The sequence below is a fragment of the Delphinapterus leucas genome, chromosome 1, assembly GCF_059928025.1.
Source record: "Delphinapterus leucas isolate spDelLeu-1000000601 "Yukka" chromosome 1, BTC_Dleu_Yukka2, whole genome shotgun sequence".
NCBI lineage: Eukaryota > Metazoa > Chordata > Mammalia > Artiodactyla > Monodontidae > Delphinapterus > Delphinapterus leucas.
Window position 1 is genome coordinate 78,592,551 of NC_143129.1, and position 25,834 is coordinate 78,618,384.

At 50.6% G+C, this 25,834-nt stretch overlaps 1 protein-coding gene across 1 annotated transcript in view; it reads left to right on the top strand.

The window, feature by feature from the left end:
- Positions 1-2,633: 2,633 nt before the first annotated feature.
- Positions 2,634-25,834, top strand: part of LOC111166994 (small conductance calcium-activated potassium channel protein 3) — a 137,870-nt gene continuing 114,669 nt past the window's right edge. Inside the window, exon 1 of the mRNA XM_089914501.1 lies at positions 2,634-7,465. Coding sequence (XP_089770627.1) covers positions 7,316-7,465 — 150 coding nt within the window. The 5' untranslated portion in view covers positions 2,634-7,315. The remainder of the gene's footprint in view (positions 7,466-25,834) is intronic.

Here is a 25,834-nt window from a genome sequence, read left to right on the forward strand (position 1 = left end):
ACTCGCAACAACGATGCAGACCCCCAGCCCTGACGTCAGGCTGCTGACTGTCTGTCATGCTACTAAGTGACCGGGGTTTAATGGTGACATGACTGGGGCCTCATCAGAGAGTGGGGTGAGATGGGGAGATTAGTCCTGCCCAGGAAGACTGGGCATGGAAGACGATGTTCCGATGACAGGCAGCCCGTGTGTCATGAGACTCTCTGGGTGGAGAGAGCACAGACATTTGGGTCTAACTTCTGCCTGGGTTGGAATCTGACCTCTACTCTGTCCTTGCTTGGGGATGGTGGGCAAGTGACGGAACCTCCCTGGGCCTCGCATGGGGTTGTTCCGAGGATCTAAAGCAGTTACAACAGCGCCTGGCAATGGTAAGCGCACAGTAGATGTAGGCTGTTATTTTTATCATGTTCCTTTAGCTGTATTTGGGAGTTCAGGAAGGAAGTGTCTACCTGCTTGACACATCTCAAAATTTTGTTCCTTTCATTCAAATATTCAGCATTCAACTGATACTTATTGACCTGCTATGTGCCGGACAATATCTGAGGTGCCAGGATGTAGAAGTGGACAAACAAATTTGAAATCCTGCCCTTCTGGGGTTTCCATCTTGGTGGTGAGAGACAGCCCCTGGGACCTGGTAAAGACACCCACACAGAGAGCTCAGGAAGGTGGAAGGTGCCTGGAGCTTGGTCTCTAGTACCCACGATGATGCTCAGCCCTGGTGGTCATTGAGCAGAAGAAGGTCTCATGCCCTTCTTGTCTGCAGAGAGAGCCTGCATCCTTAGCAAACAGCATCTTTGGGGAGAAGGTACTCTCTGAAGCTCCTTTGGCCTTGGGTCAGTCTGTATTCCTCACTTCACATTCAGGATGTAGGGTCAGTTCGGGTTCAGCTGCCTCTCTAGGGTCGCCTCTTCTGGTCCTGGTCGTTCAAGGAGCTACTTGTAGGTCTTTTCTCTCAGCCTGGGCTTCCTGCCCATTTCTTCCAGGCCCTACTCATCTGCCCTTTGTCTGCCAGGTGGGATTCAGGCTCAGCGGACTGGGGGTGGATGGAGTTGGGGAATCCCTGGCGTTTTGCAAGTACCCAGCACAGGGCCTGGGCATAGTTAAGTGCTCTGTAAATATTTATAGTGTGAATGGATGAGTGAATGAATGTTTGGCCCATTGCAGGACGCCAAAGCTATCTTTCTGAAATGCCTGGGGGAGCATCTTTGTAAATTGTTGCAACCCTAAAATGCTGATATTGGAGGTGCATTCGGCAGCCCCTGACTGAGAACCAGCTGAGTTTACCTGCACTGACCTCTGTGCAGCAAGAGAAAGGGCGTTTGGCTACAAGAGAATGTGAGCTTTTTTGTGTGTGAAAGAAGAATGAGTTTTTTCATATGCATTATTTTACTTTATCCTCCAGTATCTGTGAGAGTTGGTCCTGTTACATCTGGCTTGCAGAGAAGGAAACAGAGGCCCAGAGAGGTTAAGTGACAGGTCCAGTGTCACATAGCTAGTGAGCAGCAAAGATATGACTTGAATTCTGACCTTTTGGTTCCAAATCCCATGTTATTTAGAAAGAGACAATGGCAATTTTCTTTGTTAGCTATCTCGTTCTATTTGAGGAGAAGTTGGCATGAGTGAGTTTTGTTGCTGACTATTTCACACTCACAATTTTATCATGTATAGAAATGCCTGAGAAAAGGAGAAAAAAAGAAAGAAATATTGGGAGTGTCCCTATGACCTGTGTATGTGTCATGGCCAGTGTGCGCCCAGTGCCATCGGCCATTAGGCTTCAGGGGCTATTTGGTCCAAGAGTCTCATTTTACTGGGGGTATTGAGGCCTAGAAGAGTGAAGCAGCTTGTCCAAAGCCAGGCATTTACCGTGGAGGAGGCCCAGACCCTCTGGGCCCTCTGATGGCAAGCCCAGGGCCCAGCTCCAGAGACCTCTTAGTTATGAAGCACCCTGGCTTCTTGGAACTTCTCCCTCCTCAGGCCTGTCGGAGATCCAGGTGCCCTTTGAAGCCCCCAGGGTCCACCCTCCCACCCCATTGTGACAGCTTTGCCTGTTTCCCCTGTTTGCAAGTTGGACATCCAAGGACGCAGAGGGTCTGAGTGATTCCATTCTGGACCATGAGTGACCAAAATAGGATTCTGGTAGCTGACTTCTGGTAGGAACCAGGCTGGGCAGTCACTCTGAGAATGCCAGGAAGAGCCAGGCAGGTACTTAAATCAGGCAGCTCAACCTGGGACCATGAGCCTGAGCTAAGAGATGAGCACGAGGGTGAAAGGTGTGGAGAGTGGACGAGAATGAGAGATTATGAGAAAGAGGCAGGATGAGAGCAGAGGAAGGAGGAAGGCAGGGGCTTGGTGCTGGTATGAAAGCACCAGGTTGAGGAAAGAAGCTCCGTCTCCACAGAGAACAGCAATCACGAATGCAGTCTTCCTGGCCAGTGGATAAGGGGCTGGTTTTAATTTGCATAGCGTTAATTAGCAAGAGTGTCTAATTAGGACAACCGTTACAGAGCCACAGTACTAAGCTGATGCTGAATGTCAATCAATTTTGGAGCCTCTCCATGAAATTGAAGGAAAAGTTGACCTTATTAAACTGAAAAGATTTCTAAATCAATTATTTCCCAAGTCGAATGCCCAAAACGTAAATCTTAATTCAGTAGATACAGACTTTAGATGATATTACCTCTTCCCCTTTGGGGGTTCCAGCCAGTGACAAGATCATGAATGGATCACATATGTACACACACGCACACACACACGCGCACACACACACACACACACACACACTTTGGGGAAGTCACCTGCACATCTCTACCTGGTATTTAACTTCTGTTCAATGCCCCTCTAGGACTCTGCCTGCATGGTTTTCTGTTATTTTCAAATGTTCCAAACAATATAATACATTTAGAACTTCAAAGTCTCTGGAAAATCTACCATAATCATTACAATTCTGGCTTGTCTTTGGAAGCTACAGGGCGGCCGGGAGAGCAATTTATATGGCTGGCTCAGAAGCTGGGAACACACTCCATCACAGTCTGCACAGCCTCGGGGGAGGAAGGGCTAGAACAGTTCTGAGAAACCTCACTGAAGAAATTGGAGGCTGGAAAGGCCTGACCAGCCAGGCAGGTGGGGTGTTGGTGCACAGGCAAGGCACAGAACCTGGAAGTAGATGGTCTGGAGTAAATCCTGGCTTCTTCAATCCTGACTTGGCCATTTGTTGGCCATGTCCTTGGACAAATTAGGTAACTTCTTGGCGCCTCAGTTTCCTCCACTGTAAGAGTGGGTTGACGATGTCCACCTTGCATGGTAGGCCCCTACAGTAGCGCTTTATAACGGGTTGTTGTCGTCAACAAGTCACAGATCTGTGAAGGGCTGGCTCATGGCTTGGAGCAGAACAGGACCACGTGGATAGGGGCATCTTGCAGGAATGTGGTGCACCCTCCTTCCCTGCTAGGAATCCCCTCTACAGCACCCCTGATGGCTGTAGCCAGCCTCTACTAAGATGACAGGAACTCACTATCTCACACGGGAGCCTAGTTCATTTTGAAGGCAGGGGGGAAGCGTGGTATATAGAAAAATCTGATATATAGCTAAAGTCTGGGCTAGCTGTATGACCTTGGAAAAGTCACTTTGTCTCTATGACCCTCAGTTTTGTTTTGTTTTGTTTTGTTTTTTAATCAGTAAAATGGAGACATTATGACCTCATCTGTAGGGTGAGAATGCGAAGTAATCTGTATAGAAGGCATAGTCTGGGACCTGGTATGTAGTCAGTACTTAATAAATGTTAGGTAAAAATAAAAGTACTATTATTAAGTAGTTTCAAGAAGCACTTATTAAGCACCTGTTGTACTCAGATCATCAGAGGTAATACAACTGAGTACCCTGACACTTGATAGAATGACACTATATATTTGCAGTCTTTTTTTACATTAAAAAAGTAAAAAATTAAAAAATAATTGGAAATATACCATATTTACAGTTTTGGGGTCTGGGTTTTTGACTTGATATTATATCATGATCCTTTCCTGATATCTTCAAGTATTCTCTGCAGAAGTGGCTTTAAGTAGCAACATAGTGTTCCATCACTGGCTGTTCTCCAATTTACTTACCCACTCTAGTATTTTGGGACATTTAGGAATAAATGACTTTAAAAAAACAACTCTCATCTGTTGGGATATAATTCTTAAGCATTCCTGTGCATTAAGGATATTACTCTCTTGAAAAATTCTGAGTTGCAGGAGAGGAGTGTTGACCAGTTGACCGCAGGACTCCCTTTCAGCCCTATGAGTCCCTTTGGCCCTTGGATAGCAGTGAGTGGGGGCTGAGCAGGTGTGTGTACATACACACATGTGGTGTATGGCAGCTAATTAGCCAGCCCTGAGTTGCTGCCATCACCCAAAGAACCATATCAATTTCAAGCTTCACTGGAGTTCAGACAGAAAAGAAAAGATGATAATTCAACATTTTAACAAATAGAAAACATTTCTAATCCAGCCAGACTTCTTTGACGTATTTTCCTGCTATTAAAAATGGTTGATGGTTTAATTTTTATTGACATATGATTGGTAGAGAATGCAAGGAAATCTGTGAAGTAATGAGCATTCCCACTGATCCAGTGCGCACTCATCTCCCTATGGGGCTGGGACTGGCCGATGAGATTTCACTGTCCAAAATGAAGAAGCAGGTGGAGTTGACTCTTATGTAAAGGCTTTGAGTTTTAGAACAAAAGGAAGAAGCTCAAAGGAGAGGAGACAGCTTCTGGCCCCTTTCCCTTCACCTCTTCCTCTAAAAATGATGGAAATAGACGTGGATTCTGATTTCAGTTACTTTCTGCCAAAAGAAACAAATTAAAGTTTGAAATGTGCAGCCGATCCCAAATCCTTCCCTGGGGAGGCATGATGCTCCCCAGATGTCAGACCCCTTTGAGAAGAAAGTTATGGTCATTTCTGGCTCAAAAACATCATGATCTGTCCCCAGTTGATTCCTATAGGGAGGTAGTCTTGTCCTAAAAGTCTGAGTGTCCCTGAATTCACCACCTGCTCTCTTCAGCCCCAGTAGGTCTTGCGCTTTGGGTGGTGTTTCAGGCATCCAATAGTGCTTTCGAAGAGTGGAACCTTCCTGAGGGCTGGAACTGTGTTCTGTTTTCCTTTGGGCCCTTAACTGGAGCAGCAGAATACCCCCCAAGGCACCTCTGTGCATGTGCACTGAGTAAATGATTGCAGGCTGCTCTTCATTAAGTGTAGAACATGCAAGAGGCTAAATGAAAAGTGGATTATGCTTAGACTGTTGTCTCTGGGCAGGACAGAATGGAGAATTTTCCCCACAGCTGGATGATCCTGTACAGTGTAGAAAGCTGGGGTTTGTGTATAAGCCAGATTGGAAACTTGTGGTGGGCAGGGGCCCTCTATAAATATCCTGCAGTATCTAGCACACTGTTGGACATCTAGCAGGTGCTCAAGAAATGAGAAGTTGTTGGAATCGTCATGAAAGAAAGAAAGAATGAATGAGCTCCTTCATTAGTTCTCCCTTGGGTCCCCAGCACTAGCTTGTGTCTGGCACAGAGTGGGCCCCAAAACTATATCAAATAAATGAATGGTAGGTTGGCAGACACCAGGGAGAGCTGCTTTCTTTCCATGTCAGCCTGCAGAGGGTGGTTGAGAACAGGGACTTGGGCATCTGGGAGTCCTGGGTTTAAGTCCAAGCCCTCCATGAGTCTAAGTGGCTGCCATATTGGACACCCCCCCCCACCCCAACACTGGAGATCTCAGCCACCTCTCCCTCTGTCTCTGAAAGCTTGCTTTCTTGGACCGTGATGTCTCCCTCCCTAGCTCTATTGTAGGTTTCATGTGGTAATTAATCATATCTCACCTTCGAAACACCTTCCATTATCGTCTTATGTAGTCATTTGGGTCTGTGTAAATGGGCACGTCTCACATTTTTACTGTTTCCCATTGAGAGTGGGCCTGAAGGGTGCGGGCAGTGCTCTGGGCTGGGAGTCAGGCTGAGAGTCAGAGGTCTTGGCTTTGAACTCTGGCATGAGCCACTCACCTCTCTGAGCCTCTGCCTGTAATATCTATAAAGCTGGGCCAGAGGCCAAGGGCTGTCTCAAGGATGGATGAGAACAAGATGTGAAACCACCTTGTAAACTGTAAAGTGCTTTGCAGACATCAGGCATGTTATGATTCTGGAGCATGGGGCCTGTTTCTCATGTGGCGTGCCTCTCTCAGGATGCGTGAGGCCACAACACAGTGCTTGGAAGTACTGCCTGGCTTTCTGCTACCTTTGCTCAGGGCTGTGTTCCTGCCTTCCTTTGGGACTGGGAGCTGCCTCTACTCCCTGGCTTCCAAATGCCCAGGAGGCACCAGCCCTGTAGAGGAGGTGAGGTAGGTGATAGTAGCCAGCCCAGCCCTCACAGGGCCTGGCACTGGGCTAGGCACTTTACCTAGACAAATGCCTTTATCCTTCACAGCAGCCCTGAGACGTAGGTACTGATGTTGTCCCCATCTGATGTCTGAGGCAATTGAGCACAGAGAGATGGAGTGAGCAGCCTGAGGTTACGTGGCTAGTAAGCAGCTACGTCAGGGTTTGGATTCTGTTGGCTGGTCCCAGAGCTCTTGCTGCTAACCACGTGGGTCCCCTAAGCTGCCCTGGGGCTGGAGGACTGCAGTGAAGGCAAGTGGCCCACCCTGTTTCCCCCAGCCTCAGCTGGAGGGACCCTCAGGGCCCTTCTCCTGCCCAGGACCCCTCTCTGCTCCTGTGCTCGGCCCCCTTCTCTTTCCAGTAGCTCCTCTGCCACCCTCGCTTCCCTCCCCGCCCTTGGCCCTAAAACGGGAGATGAGAGCTGCTGCCAGAACATTCTCATTCATTCCTGAAAGAACTCTGCATTGTCAGAGGTGGAAGGGACCTCGGAATCCTCTGGTTCAGGTTTGTTAAGAGAAAAGAGAGGATCAAGCTGGCACAGTATTGATGCCCAAACCATGTAACAGCAGCATCGAAAAGAATTATGTTCATATGACTTCTGAGCATGGAGGCAAATATTCTAAACAGCACATCAGCAAACTGAATCTAGGCATGTATAACAAACAGAATACATCACGCCCAAGCAGGGTTCATCGCAGGAATGCAAATATGATTTAACCCTAGAAAACAGAGGCTCAGAGGGCAGCTGCTGGGACGGAGCCGGCCCAGGGCCCAGCCCAAGGTACTTTCGGGGCTCAGGCTACCTTTGTGCTGTATCCCGCTCCCAGGAGGCGCTGGTGACAGTCTTTCCTTTGCCCTCACTGCCCCTCACCCCCACCCCTTAACACAGCCTCAGAGTAAAATGAGATGCTCCATCCCGGATTTCCCTAATCCTCTCTTTCCCTTTCTCCTGCAGGATTCCATGTTTTCATTGGCCCTGAAATGCCTTATCAGTCTGTCCACCATCATCCTTTTGGGTTTGATCATCGCCTATCACACACGTGAAGTCCAGGTAGGTGCCCTCGCCCACACCCCTTCATGCAGGGGCTATTCCTTTGCTCCAGGCTGAGCCCGTGCCCCCTCCCAAACCTACCCTTTCAGTAGCTACTTGGGTGATTTCAGCAAAAGGTATCTGAGATTGTGGATCTTCTCTTTTGGTTTGGACCCTCGTGGGAGAGGGAATTGTGAGGCTGCCCTGTGGCTTTAGAACAACTGTGACATTATCTTCAAGTGGGGATCCCAGAGGCAAACACGACTTCATGATTTGGGGCGCAGTCCTGCTTAGAATTTTCATTTTGCACCATTCTACTGTGAGACTTGCTTTGCCCTTTCTATCTCTTGCTGGATCCTTTCTGAACTTGAGCCACTGAGTCCCCCAAGTGAAACAGACCTGCCTCCTGTGCCCCTGCACACACACACACACACACACACACACACACACACGCACACTGCACCAGATACCACCGGGAATCTGTATTTCTGACTGGTGTAGACTTTACTCCCACTGGACTCTACCAGGGAGGAGACATTTTCTAGAAAGAATAGAATCTGCTGTAGTTGAAGGGGCCTCTGTTTCTTGCTGTCCAGGAGTCACTTGGCACCCAGAGAGGTATTGGCTTAACCTCTGGGGTGCACTCCAGTTTGGCCGATGTAGGGAGGAGGGTTCAACCTGGGCTGGGAAGGGCAGGCAGGAGTGAGCATATCTGTAGCATCTTCTCATGACAATGGGTCTCCCTCTCACTGGGCCCTTCAGGCTGACCTGCTCTGCTGGGGCCCTGGGTAGTTCTAAAGTATCCAGATGTTTTTTCTCACATGCATACGCATCTAAATATAACTCCTGTCATTTGGCTGGAGGAGCACAGATAGATCCACATCTGGGCAGCAGGCAAGAAATTGACAAAGACCAGAACTCAGAGTCAGAAAAGCTGGGGCCGAGTCTCGCCCATGACCTCTTCTTACAGCGTGTCTTTGGCCAGCCCTGAGACCTTTCTGGACTGGAACATGTGAACTTTTGCTCGTCTGGAACATGGGGGGTTTTATTCTGCCATTTATGGGTCGTTGTGAGGATGAATGGGGAGTGTATGAGAGCTCTGTAAACTGTAAAACACTTCAAATCTCATCGCTTTTGTCACTCAGCGTTTCTGGGCTGACCGGCTGCACAGGCAGAGATAGGCCAGTGTCTCCTGCTCCTGGAGGGGCTCTGCTTTGCCTCTGGGTGTCAGGGACCTCTGTGGCTGGCCTGGGCGTGGGAGCCCTGGCTCCAGGCCACCTTACCTCCACTCTGTTGATAACCAGAGGACACTAATCTAGAAGGTGGGGACTCTTTAATCTCTGGGGGGGTCACAGGTGTGGGGAGGCTGAGAGTCCCAGACACCACCAAGCAGCTTCCTTCGTGGGGTCTGACCTGGGCAACGCATGTGGGCTTTAACCCAGACCGTGGTCCAGTCAACCCCAGAAAGGAGCCAGGAGTACAGGCAGGAGGAACGGGCCAGGATCAGAGACAGGACCATGAGTCACAGTCGGGGCTCCAGGCTGGGTTCACCCCACCCCAAACCAGCTGTGGGATCCATGTATCTCCTCAACTTCTCTGAGCCCCTGAACCCTCATCTAGAGGGCGTCTATACTACTGTGTATCACCTTGACCTGTGCAGAGGGGTTGCACAGGCCAGAGAAAAAGGCAGAGTCATGAACTCATCTGTGATCCAGGCTTGAGGGAGGGGAGAGGAGCTGATCTCAGTCTCACACCCGCACGATGGTTCCACTCAACCTGACTGCTGCTGCTTTCCACTGCAGGCACTGGGATGGGAAGAGCCAGGCATCCCTCCCTCTGATTCTCTTGGGGTCCTGCTCCACCTCCCTCTAGGGCTTGCAGCCTTGGCTCTCAGACCTGACCCCACCCAAGTGCAGTTGTGACCTCAGTTCTGGCCTGGTGGGAGGGCCGCGATGCTGATAGGCCGGCACCTCGCTGGGCACACTTTGTCCGTCCTCAGCTCGTAGCCAGTCTCTGCTTCACCCTAATTATGGGCAGCAGAGGACGCTTTTCAGTCACTTGTCTTGGCCTGACACTCACAGTTTGGAGAAACAAAGTGAAGTCAGTGGCATTAAATCCTGGCTCAGACACTTCAGCCTGAATGACCTTGAGCCAATAACAACTTCTCTGGGCCGCATCGGTTTCCGCATCTGAAGGATGGAAGTCATATCACCCAACTCATAAGCAGGGGGGTAACAGTTGACAGCGCAGAGTGGGCCTTTATGAAATGGAAGCTGGTCTCTTTCCTGTGACCTCTGTCCCACTGCTTCCAGCTGGACCTCGTCCATGTACAAGCTGTGCCCACCAGATGGTCACTGTCACAACTGCCCGGTACTGGCGGGTGGTTGGACTTCCTCCCTGCTCTGGCCTGGCCCTTCCTGCACTCTCAGCTCCCGCCGCCCAGCCCCTTGTCCTCCCTGGCCCACTGTCACGTGGGGAGTCACCAGAACCTGGCTCCCTCTGTGCCTCTTACCTGTCCAGTGAAGTTCTTTCTTCTGGAAAGGTCTAGTGGGACCTTCTCTTGCCAGAGGGAAATGGGAACGGTTTGGGCCCAGACAGTCAGCAGGACCCTTGTATGCACTCACCTGACCATATTGTGATTTTCTGTTCTGTATCCTTTTCCCCACCCTCAGGGACAATGATGCTGTTAATCTTTTTTTCTTTTTTTGTCGTACGTGGGCCTCTCACTGCCATGGCCTCTCCTGCCGCGGAGCACAGGCTCCGGACACGCAGGTTCAGGAGCCATGGCTCACGGGCCCAGTCGCTCTGCGGCATGTGGGATCCTCCTGGATCGGGGCACGAACCCGCGTCCCCTGCATCAGCAGGCGGACTCTCAACCACTGCGCCACCAGGGAAACCCGCTGTTAATCTTTGTATTTCCAGGGACCCACGGTGTCTGACAGAGAGCAGGTGTCTGCAGGGCATATTTTGAATGAAAGAGTGCTGGATTCAAGCTATCTGGTTTCCAAAACCTTTTAGACCATGACTCAGCTCTGTGGTCTTGGGCCTCAAGTTTCCACATCTGTTCACTGGGGATCCTAAGCACCCATCCCGCCCCCCTCCCCTCCCGATTCTGTAATTCTCTGATTGAGGTTGGTGCCCGCCGGCTGGGGGACCTGCTTCCTGAGAGTGGTGGGAGGGTTATCCCAAGCGTGATTGCCGGTGCTTATCCAGAGGGGACGCTTGGAAAGCCTCTTCAGTAGGGAAAGGCCAGCTGCTGCTTATCTGTTGGGAAGTAGGGCAGGGTGAGCGTATGGCTCCTCTCCTCCGTGGGGTGAAGTCAGGGTCCTGTGTTAAGGATATGCTTGTCACTTCCTCATCAACACCAGTTACTGGTCACTTGGCTAAATTTTAGCAGGAACCAGATGACCGTGTTTCCACCTCCCCCCAGCCCTGCCCCAGTCGCTCACATCCAGGCCCCTGGCCCTGGCCCTCGCCCTGGCCCAGCACACACAGGAGGCTAGGCGTACCTTCTAGAATAGTGTTCGTATTTGTTATTAGTTTGGACAACTTGTGTTTTTGAGAAAGAAGACTCTGAAACATTATTGGGATCCTCTCAACCAAACTCTGGCTTCAAGTCATGCACCTGAGGCTCGGTAGGTCCTCAGAGGTGACAGGAGGGGGGTGCACCCCTCACCAGTGCAGGAGGCCCCTCCAGCCTCTCTGGGCCGGCCTGTCACCGGGACTCACTGCCTCTTGAGGGAAGCTCTCCCTGGCTGGGCAGTGTGAGTTCTAGAAAGTCTGCCCTTCCACTGAGAGGAAACGGGCCTCTCTGAAAATTCCACTCAGCCCGCCTCTCTTCTGGAGTAGGGAAAAGAGGTGCCTGTGTTTCCCACGAGGCAGCCCCTGTCGTTTGAGGATGGCTGCCCCGTGTCTCCTTGGTCTCCTCTTCTCTTGGCATCTTGGAGCACGGAGGCTTCAAAGGCCCGGGCATCTGTTCTCCTCAGGCTAGCGTGTCCTGGAAAGAAATGAAAAGCAAAATGCATTGGTTGTTGTGTTATTTATCAAAACTTTGAAAACTGCACTCTCCCTTGGAGAGTCCATTTGTTCCTGTGGTTTGGTGATCACAGATCACCAGTGCAAACCTCCTCTCCTCAGGCTGCAGACTCACGTTTTAGGGGCCATCAGCACACCCCTAGCTCAACATGTAACTCTCTCCCTCCCTTCCTGTCTCCCTTCCTTCCTTCCTTCCTCTTTCTGTCTCCCTTTGTTTCTTCTCTTTTCTCTCTGTTTCTTTTCTTTCTTTCTATTGAAGTATAGTTGATTTACAACGTTGTATTAGTTTTAGGTGTACAGCAAAGTGATTCAGTTATATATATATTCTTTTTTAGATTCTTTTCCATTATGGTTTATTACAGGATATTGAATATATTTCCCTGTATAGCTATAAAGTAGGCCCTTACAGTTTATACAGTTTATATGTAGTGGTGTATATCTGTTAATCTCAAACTCCTAATTTATTCCCCCTTTGGTAACCATAAGTTTGTTTTCTATGTCTGCGAGTCTGTTTCTGTTTTGTAAATATGTTCATTTGTATCATATTTTAGGTTCCACATATAAGTGATATATGATATTTGTCTTTCTCTGACTTACTTCACTTAGTATGGTAATCTCTAGGGCCATCCATGTTGCCGCAAATGGCATTATTTCATTCTTTTTTATGGCTGACTAGTATTCCATTGTGTGTCTATATAATATCTTCTTTATCCATTCATCTGTTGATGGACACTTAGGTTGCTTCCATGTTTTGGCTATTGTAAATAGTGCCACTGTGAACATTGGGGTGCGTGTATCTTTTTGAATTAGAGTTTTCATCTTTTCTGGATATATGCCCAGGAGTGGAATTTCTGGATCATATGGCAACTCTACTTTTAGTTTTTTAAGGAAGCTTCATTCTGTTTTCTGTAGTGGCTGCACCAATTTACATTCCCACCAACAGTGTGGGAGGGTTCCCTTTTCTCCACACCTTCTCCAGCACGTATTATTTGTAGACTTTTTGATGATGGCCATTCTGACCAGTGAGACACTGAACACTTTATTGCTCCCCCAATATCCTCCCTCCTCTACCCTTCTTACCCATCTAGTGCATTCATTCATTCATTGTGTACTTAACGAGGGTCTACTCTGTGCAGAGCCTGGGACAGGGGCCCAGTACTCTGTGCTGGAAACCCTGAAATCACTTTTGCTTCTCCAAGGGGTTGCCAGTGTTGAGTGAATCCATGGCTCTAATGTCTTTAGTGCCATCCTGGAAGGCAGGACAGAAGGAGGCTGAGAACACAGATTTTAGAGTAGCCCAGCTTGGGTTCAGAGCATGTTCTTTGTCACTTTGTAGTACGTATGGTAGCCTTTAGCAAGTTACTGAATGCCTCTTAGTCTATCTCCTTTCTGCAAAATGGGACTAATAATAGTACCCACCACAGCGTTGTTGTGCAGATCAAATTAGATAATACATGCAAAACACCTCAGCTTCAATGAGGACGTGTTTGCCGGGCTGACAGCATGGAAAGGATATCCCAGGCAGAAGTCTCAAAAGGAACAGAGGCCCTGAGATGAGAAACTGCAGAGTGCATTCAGAACGCCTCCAGGACAAGGTCCTGGGCAGTGGGGCCGGTCTACTCTGGAGCACGGCAGGACCAGCAGGAACTCATCTGCCTTGCTGAAGAGTTTTGGAACTGTCCTGTGGGCAGCAGGGAGAACCATGGAAGGAGTTCAAGCAGGGGAGAGAGATGATCAGATCTGCATTTTAGCTGCAGCATGGCAAATGTTGCAAGGGCCAATTTCAGAGGCAGGAAGACTAATTGGAAGCATGTTTCCATGGTCGAGATGAGGGATGGTGATACCCTGAATCAGGGCAAGACAAGAGCCAGGACAGGGGAGACTGTGCATAAGAGATGTTGAACAAGTGGAATTGACCAGACTTGGTCAGTTATTAGGTTGGAGGTAGTCTGTGGGGAAAGGAGGGGTCCAGCAGTTGCTTGGCTAACTCAGTGGCTGGGAGTGCCATTCATTATAGTTGAAACCGCAGAAGGAGGCTGAGGTGGGGAATGATGACCAGGTTAGTTTTGGAAGTTGAGGTTTAGGGGCTGGGCATCCAGCTGCCTCCAGGATAGTGATGCAGAGGATAGGCCTAGATGAGCAGGGAGCAGTGGGATGAGAGGAGGCATGGGACAGGTCCCCAGAGGGACATCAGAGGACATCAGACTTCTCCCAGAGGGAGAAGTCAGGGACGTCAGAGGAGACCCCAAAGGGAGGGAGTCACAAAGCCGGGACAGAGAAGGAAGTGTCGGTTATGCCACAGGGGGGCCAAGGAGTTGGGAACCCCACTGGTCCTTTGCACCAGGCTGTGGGAAGGTCATTGTGTCCTTCCTCAGCACAGTCACTGGGAGTGACAGTCACAGGGCAGTGGAAGGGGAAGGGAGGACCGAGTAGGAGGTAAGGAACATGGAGACACTGAATACTGGCCAGTCTTCTAAGAAGTTTGGCTGTGAATCGAGGGAAGGCAGAGCGGCAGCTGGAGAGGACACAGTGCTGAGGGAGGGATGTTGGTCTGCTTGTGTAGCCTGGACAGACTGCATATGTCTCGCAGCTGTCAGGAAGAAGCCAATTGAGAGCGAGAGGAAATAACCAGGGGCCAGGTTCTTGTCCAGGAGCACACAGGAGGGGAAGGGATCAAGTGCCCCAGGGAGGAAGTGCCCTGGCTCAGAGCCTGGGGGACATGATGGGGGGATGGGGAGGGGGAGCGAACCTTGGTGTCCTTAATGAAGCTACAGGGGCAGGAAGCTGCAGGACTGTGCCTGGCACACAGCATGGCTCAATTAATGTTTGTCTAATTAAAATGGAGGGACTGCTGTGAAGCTACGATAGGACATAGGCAGTGGCAGATTTCCCATCATCCAGTGTGTGGATGGGAACTTATAGATCATTAATTTCAGTCTGTGGTTATTGGCCATATTCAAAGTAGAAAGCATCAATCAGATCAAGATCTGGTGTGGGCCTCCAGAGGCTTCTAGTCCACTTCAAATCTGACAGAAATATAACTATAGTGACAAAATATAGGTCTTCAACCTCATGAATTTGAAACGTAGGAGACCAATAAAAGGGGAGACTTTTAAGTTATTAGATGTGTAAAAGTGGATATTTTTATTAAATAGCAATAGAGTTCTCAGCTGACAGGGAAATTACTTCAAATTGTAGGACATAAATTATATTCAAGAGACAGCTCACATTGCAAAAAGGCTCACATGCCATGGCATGATGGTCCCATAGGTTGGAGCATCCTCCTGGGTATGTATAACCTGCTGTCACAGGAACAGGGGCATCTGTAATGCAGGAAGTGTCACTGGTCCAGATGCCTTGGGAGCCCACTGCTAAATGAGTCAGGGGCGTCTTCCCATCAGGGAGTGGACTCGATGGTTCAGGCTGAGCCTTGCTCTGTGCTCTCACTTTCCCTTCTCCCTATAGAAGAAAGTGGGCTCAAGCCATATCCTGAACTTACCTGTAAGGTAAGGACTACTATGTGTCAGGCATTGAGAATCCAGAAATAATTCAGACCCAGTCCCTACCTTTGGAAGCTGCTTGTCCTAGACCTTGATCCACTGTGACCCAGGCTGATAAGCCCCAAGGTATGAGGTGTGTGTGAAATACCGTGTGGCCACAGTGGGCCAGGCAACTCTCGTGGAGAGAAGAGGCTCTAACCAAGCCATGTATTCACTGGGAGCAGAGGCCTTGTGTATGTTTGGGATGAAACTGGCCTGGAGCATTTCAGGGGCATGAGAGAGAAGAGAAGGGAAGGTGTGTCTGTCCTCCAGGGGAGATGGCAGCTGCCTCACCCTGGTGGGGCTGGGATCTCTGTCCTTGCAGGCCCCCGATAGATATTTCCTAAGGTTGTCCCTGGCTGGTTGGCTGATGGATTTGAATCGCCTTCACTGAGCTCACAGATGGGCCAGTGGCCAAAGGACTCCTTTAGAGTTGAGCAGATTGGGGACCCCTGAGATCCCAAGACCTCCAGATGGCCCTCTCAGCCTGCTAGGTCTGAGGACATGAGCTCCTTAACCCAGGTGTGCTGCACAGAGAGGAGGAGGGAACTCTAGGCCCCCAGGGTGGCTCCAGGACCACAGGGCTTGACAGGAAAATTTTGGATGGTGGCCTCCTCTGCTGAGCTCACGGCCATCTCCTACTCCACGCTAATGAGCACTCCCTAGACAGATGGCAGCACATGAGGGAAATTGGAAATGGGGGGTGTGTCCAGGGGACAGGGCCTGGCTAGGCCACCGTGCATCAGCTGAGGATGCCACCTGCCCTCCCACCAGCCCACCTGCACCTGTACAGCTGGAGAGAAAGGAGGAAAGAGGGGGTGAGTAGCTGCTCAGTCCAAAGGCCATGAGTCCTCGTCAGACTACCCTCCAAAGACAGAAAGCTGAGAGGATGACGCGTTAGCAACCACGTCGGTGACGACGGTGTCGCTTCATCTTGTCTAGTGCTTTGTAGTTTTTGGAGTGTTTTCACATGTCTTGTCAGACCTCTTGCCTGCCTGACTTCACCTCTTTGACTTTTAGGGTTCAGCACAGATGCTTCCTCCTCTAGGAGCCCTTCTGGCTGCCCCCACTCCCAGGGCAAGTCTCCCCTTCTAGGAGTTGGCTGGACATGGGCTCTGACACTGTATCTCACCTGCACCCGCTCCGGCCGTATGTCCATGGTGGTGGAGGCTGACTTGGATTCACTGCTCTGTCCCACCGCCAAGAGCACCCAGCACATAGCAGGGATTCAATAAGTGTTACCAGATGAATGAACAACAAGCCTGAGGGGCAGACAGGCCGATTTATTCCCCTTGCTCCATAGAAGAGAAAACTGAGTCTCTGTAAGACTGAGAGACTGGCCTGAAGTCCACAGCTCTGGCTTGTGCATCGTGAGGGGTCAAGGGTCTCAGCGGGCTGCCCCCTGTGAGCTGGGCTGGCCATGCCCTCTGTGACCCTCCCCACCATCCTCTCATCTCCTCTTGTCCCAGGCCTCAGTCCCAGAGCCTCTCCACTCTCAGATCTGTGGCTGGCCATGGATTGCCATGGTTACCACGTCAGCCCTGGCAGCCTCCGTGTGACATTTTGGCTTTATTTGCTAAATATTTGAACATTTGGCTTTAACCCTTTCTGCCCCAGAGAGGGCTTTCCTGCCACGTTGCCCCTTCCCTAGGGGCGATGGCCTCCCGCTGCTTTCTCCGGGCCCCAGAGCCCACGGGGCTGGCGTGCCTGGGGGAGCAGCAAGGCTGTTTCTCAGCTGCCTGTGCTGACTTTCTGTTTTGTCAGTTGGAAATGTCATCCTGTGTCATGCTTCTTGACAGGGCATGTGCTGTGTCTGTTAACAGGTGTGAAAACTGTTGCCCTGGGCGTGTTAAGACTTGCCCCAGCCGGGAGGGCCGGTCCCAGACTTCCGGAGTCAGCTGCCTGCGGCTCCATTGACTTCCGGGCAATTGCCTCTTGCCAAGTCCTCCAGAAGCTTCCTCAGCTCCAGGACTCCAGGATGTCAGGGGTGTGCTCTGCCCTGAACCCTGGCAGTGGGACAGAGGGGAAACTGGTTTCGGGAGGAATCAGTGTTTGTAAATGGGGAGGTGGTGTCACCTCCCTTCCCACTCCTCCTCCCCTGCTGGTGCCGGATGAGGTGGCGCTGGAAGGCTGAATCCATCAAGCTGTGTGTTACCTTGGAAACCACACACCATCCGCACCTTGGGAAGTGAGGAGGGGCTCAGGAAGCTTCTCAGGAAGCTTCTGCTGTAATTCAGGGATACAAGAGATCACTGTCCAACGTGGGCAGCTAAGTGAATGACAGTGTTGAGAAAAACAGCCCGAGAGCCTGCCCCGTCCAAAGCGCTTCCACCTAGCAAGACTCTGCCCCCTTTACAAGGTGTGAGGGACCTGTGGCCTGGTCTGTCTGGGGTACCAATCACCGTGCGAGCTTGGATGAGCTACTTCTCTCTCAACCCGAGTTTTGTCATCTGTAAAGTGGGCAGATTGGATCAGATGATCTCTGGGGCCTCTGACTGTATCCAGGATTCCATGCCTGAAGGATGCTCAGTGACAAGGAGACAACAATGTAGGGAGAGTAGCTATGAATGGTTTTTGATAACAAGAACTGATACAGTATGCATTCAGGAGACCCTCGTGCGGGACTGTCCCAGCAAACTGTCCCTTCTCCTAACTGCCTTGCTTCTCTGCCCAGAAAGGGAGCTGGCTGTCCCCTTAATATAATCTTGAACTTGAAATAGCAAACAATCGAAAGAACAGTTCTTTGGCTCCAACATCCTAAAGTTTAAAGGTGACTCCTCTTAAGTCTCTTACGAATATAATCTGGTCAGACATCGTAAAGCTTTTAGGATAATTAAAGTCAGTGACCGTGTTCCCTTCCTCAGTGCTCAGTTCCAGCTTCCTTCCATGAATACAAACTCCCATTTCTTCAGAGTCACTGGGGAGCGAGTGTTCAGCTTAATTCTGTTTCCCTGAGAGTGCCGATGTGTACTGTCCGTGACTTTTTCAGAGTTAATTCACTCTATTTTGTATTGTTGTTGTTACTATTTTCAAGTGATGATCTCTTCTGTTTTCCATCAGGGATGGGCATCAGATCCCCTGTGCAATGTCTGGGCCCCGCAGGCTAGTGAACCCCACTGCCTGGGGATGTGTGTTTGGAAAGCACCACAGGGTTCCCGGGCTTCCTGCTGATTAAGAAACATCGTGCTCAGTTATAAGCTCCGCAAGGGCCATGCTTTCTCTTAATCGTCTGTGTGACTGTCCCTGCAGTGCCAATAAAGGGGATTGTACGTAGTGGGAGTGTGATGATTCTAAATCTGGGCTAAAGATAATTGACTCTCTGAGGATTTGGGAAATTGGAAGGCATGGTAGAATTTTTAGTGTTTGGAGACTTCCTTACCATTTTCATTGCATTTATAAGACCAAGAAAATTCTGATAATTCTAGTCTCTGTTCAGCAGGAAGCTGAAGTCGCGTCTTTTTGCTTTTAAGAGAAAAGATGCAAAATCACCACTGCTCAAATTCTCCCAAACCCAGTAATTGGAAAAGAGATGAACTGTGCTGAGTTTATCTCTGAATTAAAGAATTCAATACAATTCAATCCAGCAGAATTCCATTTCCTCTGAACATATCACCAATACAAACCTGGTGGGTGGGTGGGAGGGACCCTGGGCTTGTGGTCAGTAGACCTGGGGCCAAGCTGTGACTTTGCCATCAAAAATTTTTTTAAATTATTGTAAATGTACATCATGTAAAATTTTACCATTTTAACCATTTTTACGCGTACAGTTCAGTGGTTAAGTTCATCTGTGTTGTTGTGCCACCATCACCTCCATCCATCTCCAGAGCTGACTTTGTCATTTTTATGTAACCTTCAGTCACCTGATGGCTTGTGGGTGTGGGTGCCCCTCTGAGCATGGTGGACTTTTTTCATACACCGCCCCCTACCAGCATCCCCCGAACTTGCCTTCACCCTGTCCCGACATCCTCATATCACAGGCCCAGGTTCTGATTCCAAGTTTAGATCTGGAAAAAGGTGTGTAACTCCACAAATGATAATAATGACAGGCTCTATTTTTGCTCTCATATGTGCCGGGAATTGTGCCCTTTATGATCTCAATGAATCCTCATGTCAGTCCTGTGAGGTGAATTCTGTTACTATCCCTGTTTTATAGATAAGACAACTCAGGCCTAAGAAGGTAAGCGATGTGGCCAAGGTCATGTGCCTGGTGCGAGGCAGAGCTGGACTCAAGTGGGCTGTCTCCAAGCCTGTTAGGCTTCACTTGGGGGTAGAGCTCCATCCTTGGTCTGTCTCTCCTGCCCCTAGTTCCTGCAGTACCAGAAGGCAGCTTGGAATTTGGGCTCAGCCATGGGGACTCCCCTCCAAAACAGGGCAAGGGCTCACATGACGAAGCCAAGGGCAGAACAGCAATCCAGTAGCGCCCGGGGCCCTCAGCCCCAGCGGCACCTCCAGGAGGGACCTCCAGCCTCTGTTCTGCCCTGGGGTGGCTCCTCTGCCTGTTAGAAATTGCTTCCTTATCCTGGTTTCCCTCTTGTCTTCCTCTTGGGTCCCGGGCCTACCCCAAGGATGAGGTCCAGCACCCTCAGGGAGCTGGGAGCTTGCCAACCCCAGGCAGCACTCCCAGCCATCAGGACTGGATGATGCTTTGGTTTCCCTGCCTCCCCTCCCGATTCCTGCTTGGCTAGAGCCTTCTTCGAAGCCCTGGCTGCCTGGCTGGGCCCCATACTGCTTGTTCTTTTTTGCCCTCTCCCCACCCCCCGGCTTCTGAGAGGCTAGTTCCTGCTTCCCTGCCAGTCCCCTGGCCCTCAGGACCAGCCAACGCCTATCTGGGCTGCGTCTGGTCTTCCCTTTGGACACTGAGCCTTGGGCCGCCAGTGGCCGGGGTGGGTCAGGCTTCAGCAGCCCCCTCAGTTTCCCCACCCCTCTTTCCTCCTCATCCTGACTGCCCCTGTGGTAAGGGGCCAACAGCTTCCTACCCAAGCCCCCCTGGGTTGGACACAGGACTTCCCAGGGTTTTCTTCTGCCCGCATGAAACATTCCCAGCTTCCCTGGCACTGTTAGGAGCCCTGTCTCCGTCCTGCCCCCACTCCTTTGCTCAGTGCCCTTGCTCTGCACCTGCCCAGCGGTGTGAGCTGCTCAGGACAGAGGACCACCTACCTGCTTCCTCATTCCGTTACTGCAGCCAAAGACAGCCAGTGCCCCTGACTTGCATAGCAGCCTGTTAGTTCACATGGAGTGGAATGTTTATTAAAGCCCTCTGTCTTCTTCACGGAGCTGCCGAGCCACAGGCCTTCACCCCCTGCCCCTGATCTCCCACCCTTGCTTGTCCAGTTGGCTTTTGGGGACGAGAGCTGCACCTGCCGTTTGCCTCTGTTCCTTTTCCCTGAGTTCGTTTGGTTTCAGCCCTTCGTTCTGATCTGTCCGGGTCTTTTAGCATCTCACTCAGCAGCCCATGTTTGGGGCCCTCCCAGCTTCCTGTCCTCCCACGTTTGATGAGCCTAACTGTGATAGCTTCATCCAAGCCATTGATACAAATGTGGAAGCAGAAATGGAATCTGGGGAAGTAAACTTCCTTTTGTTGGATTAAAGGCAGGAGGAATGGAGAAGAAGAAATTCAAGGCTTTGCAAATCTTTCTCATTCTAAATATTTTGTGGCCTCCCCATAGGCTATGGTTTTATGCTCCCTCCTAACCCACCTGCCAGAGAAGTCCGGCTGTGCAAGCACATCGTGTAAGTGTTTACTGAGTGCCGCTCTGGTGCGGGATAGAGCTGCGAGCTGCCCGGGGGACCCTGCCTCTGTGCTGCTCAATGGTGTGTGAATGAAAGGGTGAGGTGGGCGCTTGGCCACCTGGCAGGATTGGGTTGTCACAGCGCTGCCCCAGCAGGCTGTGTCACGGGAGAGTGTTGCCGGACAGCCACATGCCCCTGGGGCTCCAGCGTTTCTGAAACCACTCTCACTGCAGCAGCTGGACTTGGCTGTGACTGCCAACCTGTGACTGCACTGCTCACAGCCACAACCAGAGATCAGTGACCAGCCATGGTGGAGCCATCGCCAGGTGCAGAGCAGCCACAGCCTCTGAACTCAGTACCCCGAGGCAGCTCCATGGGAGACTGGCTGGGGAGACAGGTACGCCCCTGACGCCGGTCTGCTGCGTGAGTGCCCCCTGGCCCTGCCCCTCATGGCCCTCAGGTCCCCCATTTGTGCAACCAGGGTGGGGAGCTAAGTGCTCTCCAAGCCTCCTCCCAGCTCTCTCTGGTGCCTTTTGCTAGAATATGCTAGAAACCTTACTGATGTGAGAGCAAAGAGAAATGGCCACCCCTGGGTGTGTGTGTGGAATGGTGGGGGATGAAGGGGGGTTGGGCAGGGCCATATTTGTCTTCCTGCTGCTGTTAGAAATAGCAACTGCTCTCCACCTCCCCTGAGGACTGGACAAAAGGTGATAATTCATCTGACACGGAGCTATTGAAGGTCCTGTTCTGAGCCTGGCACCATGCGGACTGCAAGGTCCCTGCCCTAAAGGGGCTTGGGATCTAATGAGGAGATAAGCACTCGAATACTCACGGGCCTTGGCTGCCAGGCGCTGGCAAGGCCTTCCTCATGGGTGGGAACTAGCGAGGCCTCTGCCTCTGGGGCATTTGAGATGGGCCTTGAAAGCTGGGCGGAGTTTCGAAGGTGCAGGTGGGGTGAGGGGTGCTTTAGGGGAGGGGACCTGCTGGAGCAGATGTGGAGAGCTGGGAAAGCTCAGGGCTTCTGGGGAATGGGAGAGATGCAGTTGGTCATAAAGGCAGTGGTAAGAAGCGAAAATAAAAAGAAAGCCTGGACCCAGAACCTAGCAAGTAGGATCAGGAGAGATTAGGCATCCTTGTCTACAATGTTAGCAGCCCCTAGCTGTCCATCAGAAAGGGCTCAGGGATGGCAATCTGATGCGGGGGACAGGGAGGCCAGAGAATTGATCCCCAGGTTGCATTAGCAAAGCGTTTTACCTAAGATTGAGAAACCATCAACAGTCAGCTTTAAGACCAAGAGGTGGAGCTGGGGGTGGGAGCACTGCTGGAGATTACGGTGGAAATCCGCCCCCTCTGCAAGTTTAAGCACCTACTCTGACTTTAAAGCAAAGCATTGAGCTTGAGAAAACGTTGAAAAGCTCCTTCCTTGGGGGAACTTTAGACATAAAGATGACAGCAACCTGGTACACTCTTGTTCGAGAGGGAGAGGAACGGAAAAATACCCCTCCAGAACCTGAGGTTCTGTGATCTTGTTAACGGAACACGACCCCACTGGGAGCCCGGGCCTCCTGGGGAGCCCGAGTTTGTCTTGTTCTGTCGGATATTCTTAGATGTTTAACTGCACGGATGAGATTTACAAGAACCTCAGGATTTTACAATTTTGCTCTTCTCTCATTGTTCCCTAACCCAGGCTCCCCAGCGGCCTCCCCCAGGCAGGGAGTTCGTGTCCTTCCTCTGCCTGTGGGATCGGGGAGGGGGTATGGCGGGAATGGCCACCCTTCTGGAGTGCTGGCAGGATGGGCTCCTGTCCCCAAGGCCTGGCTGTCGTCTGCAGGAGCAGTGATATCATTTGAGGCTGATGTGGGAGCTTCTCAGTTTGTAGTGGGCTTGAAAGGTGCAGACGCCGGGGAAATGGAGGAGACGTGCTGCCTGAAGCTTGTAAAGGAGCCGCTGACTTCGAACAGGACCCCATCGTAGCTCTCGTGCCCCCGATGGCTTATCCCGGGAGACCCTGCCACAGCTGCCATTTTTTTCCTCTTCTCAGTTTCTTTACGACCCTCTTATCAGCATCATCTAAACCTGCCTCTTTCCACCTTCTCTTCCATCTTCTCTGGCTCTCCTTTCTCGCTCTTTCAACATTTCCTGTCTTTCGTATCTAAACATGTGGTGCCTATCGCTGTGGGCTGGCATCACGTGTGTGTGGCTTTCAAAATGAATTGACAGGGCTGAATTGACAGCCGATACTCCCTGGCTCTGGCAAAAGAGAGGAGGACAGGATATCTTATAGCAGAGAACATTCTGATCTGGGTGTCCTTTCAGGATAAATTTAGTTCCCAGGGCTGGTACACATTCTAATTTGGTGGGAGTCCTTGGGCGCCCACGGTGGGGAGCGGATGAGCCTCTCCTCACCTGCCTGGTCCACTTCAGGGGCCACGTGAAACCCAGGTTTGTGATCATTATGTAGAACTGCAGTTATGTCAACCCTGAGCTGACACAAGATTTATTCATCTGGGACCAGATTTCCTTCAAGCCCCTTTTTAGTTGTTTGTAGTTTTTGAAGCTTCTACATTTTCATGGCTGGCCCATTTCAAGGTATAAATACAGATTAACTGTCTGTACTAGCTGTGTTCTCATGGTCCCAGGATTAAATCAATAATGACTAAAATATTAACTGGACCTTTATGAAAAGAAAATGAGATATGGTACAGAGTGGAGCATTCTAGTGTTAGAATCAAAAGTTTGAATCTCAGCTCTGCTGCTAACGGGTGACCTCAGGCAGATCACTGAGTCTGTTTCCCCCTGTATGATGGGATCATAATGGCCACAAGGAGTATAGTGAACATCAGCTACAAGAGCTGCGGGAAAGGGCCCACGAGAGCCTGGCACAAACAAGGGGCTTGATGGAGATTGAATTTTGGACCCTCCTTGCCAAACCCACGCCCTCTGCTCTTGGCCTGGTGGTCCAGCTCTTGCCTGCTGTTGACAGCTATTGAGGTGCTGGACACCTTTAGTCCTTTAGAGTAAGTCTCTGAGGCCCTTGCTGACCATTCCCATGGTGCTTTCTTAGCTGGTGGTCAGGAAGACTCCCTGGGGGCCTACCTTCCCAAACCTCTCCCCCTCCGCACCCAGCCCCATTTCCTCTTGATTCTCATGAACAGTGTCAGGAAGCAGAAATACTGGTCTGTGCTCTGTTAATGGGCATCACGGGGCTCTAGGGAGCCTCTTGCTCTGTCCAAGAAAGACTGGCCGGTTCCCACGAGCCTGGACCCAGGTCACAAAGCCTCTTACTGATGCGTAGAGGCTGGGACCACTCAGCCACCTCGGGAGTGGGGAGTGGATCCAGGGATGGTGGGTAGAGAGTGGGCAGCCCGTGCCAGGTACACAGAATGCAGGAGGTGGCAGCTTCCTGATAGGATGGTAGTGGTAAAAGTGATAACAGCAACTAATAATTACAAAGCACTAGGAGTAGTGCTACAAGTTTTTCAAAACTTATCTCATTTAATCTTCATACTATCCCCGATTTATTCCCATGCATCCTGTATTAGTTTCCTACTGCTGCTGTAACAAATTACCACAAACTTAGTGGCTTAAAACAGCACAAATTTATTATCTTACAGTTCTGGAGTCTAAGATGAGTCTTACTAAGCTAAAATCAAGGTGTCAGCAAGGCTGCATTTTCCGGAGGCTCTAGGGGAGAATTCATTTTCTTGTCTTTTCCAGCTTCTAGAAGGTGTCTACCTCTCCATCTTCAAAGCCTGCAACAGTTGCCCAAGGCTTTCTCACATCGTATCACTCTGACACTGACTCTTCCTGTCTCCCTCTTCCACCTGTAAGGACCCTTATGATTACATTGTATCCACCAGGATAATCCAGGATAATTTCCCTATTTTATTTTTTATATATTTTTATTTTTTTGCGGTATGCGGGCCTCTCACTGTTGTGGCCTCTCCCGTTGCGGAGCACAGGCTCCGGACGCGCACGCTCAGCGGCCATGGCTCATGGGCCCAGCCGCTCTGCGGCATGTGGGATCCTCCCAGACCGGGGCACGAACCCGTGTCTCCTGCATCGGCAGGCAGACTCTCAACCACTGCGCCACCAGGGAAGCCCAATCTCCCTGTTTAAAGTCAACTGATTAGCCATCCTAATCCATCTGCATCCTTAAATCCTCTTTGCCATGTAACCTACAGGTCCTGGAGATGAGGATGTGGACATTTGGGGGGCCGTTATTCCGCCTACCTCAATCCCCTATTTGTGGATGAGGAAACCGAGGCTTGGATATTATATAACATGCCCCAACTCATGCAGCTGGTAAGTGGCAAGGTTGGAATTTGAGTTGGAGCGGCACTATCTAAAACCTGCCTTCGTTTTAAAGGGCTCCCAGGAAACCAGAGAAAACACATTCCCCCAAAATGGCCCCAAACAGCCTTCCAAAGTGGGGGGAGGGCAGATGGAAGGAGCACACCCAGTCTGAAGCCCTCCACGCCATTTTAGTCCTTAATGGAAGAACAGACTGCTCTATGAATAACACTGCATAGACTGAACCAGTGGTCCTCAAATTTGGCTGTATGTTGGAATCACCCAGGGAGCTTCAAAATAATACTGGTGCCTGAGTCCCGCCCCCAGAGATTGGGATTTAGTTGCTCTGGGGAGGCATTGAGTGTAGGGGTTTTTCCAAGCTCCCCAGGTGATTCTAAAGTGCAGCAGAGTGCGGGAATTGTTGCTTTGAGCTAATCATGGTTCACAACCATGCCCCCTACAATTATGTACAGTCTCTTGTGACCATGCCCAGGACACACCCCTCCCACCCCCAGGACTTTGCTCTTGGGCCCTTGCCCAGAATGGCCATGTCTCCCTTGTTTCTTCCTGGCAGCCCCCCTTGCACCCTGGCTATGTATAGAGCGGCATCCTCTATGCACAGAGGACGTTCCCCTTTGGGAACAAAGCATACTTTCCTCTTGTGTCCTTCCACATGGCTGTCTGCAGAATTGAATTTTATTGATTTCCCCATTACACATGTTACATTTCTATAAAGGGTCTCCCCAAGAAAATATAATACACTGTTTCTTAGGGAGTCTGCATCAGTTCAACT